The 5,634-nt window shown below is 32.6% G+C and overlaps 1 protein-coding gene across 1 annotated transcript; it reads left to right on the top strand.

Annotated features, from left to right (window-relative positions):
- Window positions 1-3,015: 3,015 nt before the first annotated feature.
- On the top strand, window positions 3,016-4,484 carry LOC111674270 (tetratricopeptide repeat protein 8-like). The gene is made up of 4 exons (XM_023433773.1): window positions 3,016-3,114; window positions 3,616-3,808; window positions 3,900-4,029; window positions 4,251-4,484. The coding sequence occupies exons 1-4, from the start codon at window positions 3,016-3,018 to the stop codon at window positions 4,411-4,413; spliced, it is 585 nt and encodes a 194-aa protein (XP_023289541.1). The 3' UTR covers window positions 4,414-4,484.
- The last annotated feature ends 1,150 nt before the right edge of the window (window positions 4,485-5,634 follow it).

The raw sequence follows: 5,634 nt of genomic DNA, 5'->3' as shown, positions 1-5,634 counted from the left end.
TATTTTATTTCATATTTAATGTTATTAAATTGTACATGTTGGAATTGCAGAACAAAATCCACTTATATCATGGACTAATATATGTATACAAAATATGTAATTAATTTATGAAAGTAGTCCATTAACATTGTTAACTTAATCATCTAACTAGGAGAGTATGCGACGTGGGTGTCTGATTTTTTCCGTGTTTCCTTATTTTGTAGTGCCCAATAGGCTAAATTATTTGTCAAAACAATAGGACCCACCTTTCATTTTTTTCTTTAAAAATTTATTCTTTAAAAATAAATCGTTGAAATTTAGCATATACCTCATGAAGACATGAGTTATCGCTCCCCGTATCCCACAGAAAAGGTTAGTAACATAGTGAGAATTGAACCGTCGGTTTAGCATTCCAAGACCTAACGCCTTGTCCACTAAGTTTATTTATTTGTTTTGAACTTGTTTATTCTTAGAGCCATTTGTATTTCCAATATTTCATATGTAATACAATGAAATGCATACCTACGGAAAGAAAAGTAGAAACAATGAAAAATTATTCGTAAAAGATTATTGGTATACAATAAAATCACTGGTACTTTTCGTAATTAATACATATTAATCGTCGTCAGAATGTATTATATTTTGACAGATGTTAGAATATCCTCTGTACCGTGTAAAAATATCAATCTGATGATGTAATATACTAGAATAAATGGAATTTTTAACCTCTTTCCTGTTTCCTTTTTGTGTGGGTACCCACTGAACACCAAACCTAACAGTTACGTAACATAGAGCTACCTAGTTACATGACATTTATTACAATGCAGTAAGTTAACAGTTATGTAACATGGAGCTAACAGGTTACATAACATTTGTTACTATCATATCTATATAAATGTAGCATAACTTTGTTACTCTCATCTTACATTATGTTACTGTCCTGATATTACTGTGTATATGCAGCACATATTTATAACAGAACGGAACTACATTGGTGCTGTCATTTATTTTATTACATCATCGTTATCGTCATTGTCATAATTCATCGTCAAATAACATAAGATTATTATATGTCATGTTTTGTTTACTACTCGTATGAAAAAATGTGACTTTAATTCATACGCGCATATACATTCCTATTCATATCTATGTATATACATTCATATCTAACTATTGTTAAGTACCAAGAAATAATTAAAAATAAAAAATTATATAATTTTGGATAAAATTGCGTGATCTTTTTCATTAAATGGATGAAAAATTAATATTATTTTAAGGTAACTGAAATTATAGTATAGAAATTATAGTAACATAATGTAACATTGATATAACATGTTATATAACATGTTACATTACTGAGTGGGAAATAATAACTAACATCCAACTTCCATGTTACTTTTAAGCTACATAACATGTTAGTTTCGAAAACGTAACATTTACCCAATAGTTATATAACAGTGTTCACTGGGTATGCATCTTTATTGAATATTGAAAACAAACCTGTATCGAGCGTGGATTGAATTAGCGCTCCAGCGTTCCAAGTACTACCGCCTTAACAGTTAAGCTATCGACTGTTTCTACACAATTTGGTAATTTATATAATTATGAGAAAAATGCTAAATTTAAAAGGCTTATTTTTCACAAATTCCTGGCAGATGAGACCTATTGTTTCAACAAATAGTTTTGTCTATTGAAAAACATAAAATAATGAAGTACGGCGAAAATCGGGAACGACCACGTCTCGTTACTTTCCTGTAAATTGCATGTGCTTCGAAGCGTAGGTTTGTTCGATCTTTAATAATTATATTATATCAAGATATAATGAGTGAGAGATGTACACTGGCCGACATGAATGCCTTTCCATCATGCATTGCCGTTACTGTGTTTGCAGGGAAGGCATTCGTGTCGCTGTACGAGTCGACGTACAAGTCAACGGGCTGTTATAGAGCCCTCGGTGGTATCTCGGGTCTAAATCTGTTTTTTGCCCCGTCTTGAGATGCAGAGTGCGGGGAAGCGGGGCATGAGGGCGCGGGGGGGTGGGGGGTCCGAATCCCCCACTTAAAGCATATATGCCCACTCGACGGCAACTCACGCCGTCCATGCTCTTCCCCTCGCTTTGTAATGCTTCAGGTCGTCCGTGCTGCCATCTAGCGTTCCACTTGATGACTATTTATTGGGCATCAAGCGTCAACACGGGAACTGGGCTTCTATGGAGACTTCGAAATTCTTTGCGACCCGCCAAAACTTTCTTCTCCCGGTCGCGCGCTCCCTCTTACCGCAGCGCCGCACACAATCCGGCGTGCACCTTAGTGTCGCATTTGCGCGGGTGCTTTGAATCATAGTTCTTACGGTTTTATTAGAAAGAATAATTTTCCTGTATTCTCCTACATTAGACCTTTCAGGGAATTCATCACCTTGTGTTCAGCTTAATAAACAATATGAATAAATATTATTCTCTCAGCCTTTTTACTTTTTTGAAATGCTTTATAAATGTGCTTTGTATGTGTTAAATTTTTCATAATATTCATTAGCCTCTTAAATATGTAGTTTTCTTCTNCCTTCTCATCCATTTTAATGACGTATATTAATTTATAAATAATTTTTCAAGCCCTGATATTAATATGCAAATATTAAATCCAACCCAACAACCTCTTCGTTCAACCTATTTTGTTCACAAATTAGCAAAACATTAGAGGGTTAAATTCATATCAACATAAGAAATAATTGGAAACGTCGAATTTGATTGTGATACCTTTCTGAATGAACGTGTTCCTCTTTTCTTTATTTATGAAAGATGCAGTGATAAATTATCACGTTTAACTTCGAATATCATGATTAATTCACTGCGTAACTCGTATATGAACAAAAATATAAACGCAGAAATCGATCTCTTGAGGCGTAACTATGAACGGCATACTTTTGACAACAGAAATAATCAATAAGTATATACTAGCGAGCGAATCAGGTGTACTTCAAGTGATTCAGGTTATATTCCTAGACGTTGTTCATTCGTGATTCGCTGTAGAATAGTATAAAATGGAATTTTTTTTGGCAAATAGTTTGTTTAGTCGTCGAAAGTATGAAAAGTGTGCAACAATATGCACAGATTTGCTAAGAAAAAACCCTTTGGATCAGGTAAATTAACTTTAATTTAATAAAGAAATATTCGTGCAAAAATTTCCAACTATGTATGCATCCTATTGAGTATTCGTTTTTTTTTATTAAAAGAAAAGATATCAATTTTCGATGAAAAATGCATTGTTTAAACGTATTTCTTCAATTTTCTAAGCGAATAACAATTTTAATAAATCATTTTAGAAACATTATCATGTTGACTCGTCCACGTGTAAATAAAACTTGCGAGAGCTGCTCTCAGACAGTTCTTACCATAGCATACATGGTTTTGGAACTGAATTTGTGCAAATTTATTGGTAGTGTACCCGCAAATTCAAACTGCTATTACAAGAAATGTCGCAAGTTACTTGCATATGGACACGAGCCTTAAGGGAGTCAGAAATTCAAACTTGTAACTCTTTCAGAACTTTTTGAATTAATCGGAAGTTAATGAATTCTTTTCTGCTTGTGTTAGCTTACGAATGCTTATACACATTACTTACGTTTATGTTATATAAACAGACGGCATGGCTATTACAAATGCGAGCTTTAACACATCAAGTTTACGTCGATGACATCGAGAGCGAGGAAGAGGGTATTGCCGAATATTTGTTAGATAATTACACAATAGCTTCGATGCCCAGACCAGGAACTTCTTTGAAAAATCCTGGTGTTACCCTTTCGGGACAAGCTTTTCGCCCTAAAACTCAATCAGGTATATTTTACTTCCTTGTAACTAATCAAAATGACATTAAATCAAGATAATCGTATTTTGATTTTTAAATGAATTTATATTTATTTTAAAGGAAGACCGGTTTCCGGGGTGATTAGACCGGCGACCCAATCAGCGGTTTCTCAAAACATAGAACAAGCTTTGAAAACTCCTCGAACTGCTACAGCGAGACCCATCACGGCAACATCTGGACGTAATATCAGGTAATATTAAAGTTTTGAAAAGAATCAATGTCGGCAATCTTTTGCACAGACAATTAATTTTCGTTATTTATTTCTATTTTCTCCATCAGTAAGAGCACAAGAGATACATATTATCCATGTTCCAATGTTTTTCCCAACTTGAGATTAATGACAGTTTTCAATGAAAATTGTGTATTTTATTGTTTTTCATTAGTTAATTAAAGAAGTTTCATTTCGTTTAGATTAGGCACGGTATCCATTTTATCAGAATCGGATGGATCATTAATTCAACTCTCCAGATTGAACATTTCGAAGTATGCAAGTCAACCAGGAATTGCAAAATCATTATTCGAATATATTTATTACCACGAAAACGATCCAAGATACGTAAGTAAAAATTCCTAAATAATGGTTGCCTGTGAAAAAAGTGTAATAGATCGAACATTTTTGTTTCGCAATATATTCTGGAAGCCCAATGAAAAACATCAATATCGTGTTAATCTAATGAAAAAAATGTTAGTTTCATTAAATTTACTTTAACTGTTAATTTTGAAAATAAAAGAACAAATTACATAAACGTGCACATAAAGTTACACAGATTGGTCTACTTAAAACTAAACCTGTAAATATCATTTCCATGGATTTCCAGAGATATAGAAATGATATTTATTTATAATGAATTTATATATTTATTTTTCAATAGAATTAAACTGTTAATTAAGACGAATTTAAATGGCAATTTATCTCTCCTATTTTTCAAAATAATGCCACTTTTAAGATGACACGAAACTCACTTCTGAAGCGTCAAAATATTTATGAAACTCCGACCTAAGTGCATCGAATCATTTGAAACTTTAGCATGTGATTATGGAGGCCCTAAAGACGAACATAACTCTCATGAAATTTCAAATTTAAAAAAAATGTTATAATTTGTCCCGAATTAAAACCAAGAACAAATATTTTTGATATTTTACATCGTTTGAAAACTTAGAATAGAAAACGAAGATTTTCAGGTATGATTATGCCAAACATGGATCCTTGATAAATTCTCTGAATTGAGAAATAAATATTTGTCAAATTGAAGTAAGATTTCGTCAGAAATCAAATCAGAAATTGAATTATTGGCATAAAGTATTCGGTGTCGTTTGTACATGCTTTGTAATGTATTTGATGCGTAACTACCGAGTTTCCTCATCACAATTTCGAAGAGAAACTTTCAACTTCAAATATCACCAACTCCTCCTAATTTCAGTAATTACTATGGGGTTTAGGACACCCTTTATACCTATGTTAGATGAGTTTTGAATATTACGATCATTTACAACAAGTTTGTAACAAAATACAACATGTATCGTTGATTGCAACAGAAGAGTACAATAGCGCCCTTCTCGAGGCCGAAACCCAGTGAATACTGTTATATAACTGTTGGGTAAATGTTACGTTGTCGAACTAACATGTTATGTGGCATAAAAGTTACATGGAAGTTAGGTGTTAGTTATTATTTCCCTCTCGGTAAGGTAACGTGTTATGTAACATTGTGTTATGTATTAATGTTATTATTTCAGTTACCTTAAAATAATATTAAGTTTTCATGCATTTAATAAAAAAGATCACGTAATTTTATAA

The sequence above is a fragment of the Orussus abietinus genome, unplaced genomic scaffold (genome assembly GCF_000612105.2).
Source record: "Orussus abietinus isolate OABI.00-Male unplaced genomic scaffold, Oabi_2.0 scaffold1383, whole genome shotgun sequence".
NCBI classification, from domain to species: domain Eukaryota; kingdom Metazoa; phylum Arthropoda; class Insecta; order Hymenoptera; family Orussidae; genus Orussus; species Orussus abietinus.
Note: the sequence above shows the minus strand (reverse complement) of the source record. Positions and strands in the feature narration are given on the sequence as shown.

Excerpts from the sequence above, each read along its gene's own strand:
- LOC111674270 (XM_023433773.1), top strand. The coding sequence starts at position 3,016 with ATGGAATTTTTTTTGGCAAATAGTTTGTTTAGTCGTCGAAAGTATGAA. Across the intron at positions 3,115-3,615 it reads GAAAAAACCCTTTGGATCAG|ACGGCATGGCTATTACAAAT; the intron begins GTAAATTAACTT and ends TTATATAAACAG. Across the intron at positions 3,809-3,899 it reads TCGCCCTAAAACTCAATCAG|GAAGACCGGTTTCCGGGGTG; the intron begins GTATATTTTACT and ends TTTATTTTAAAG.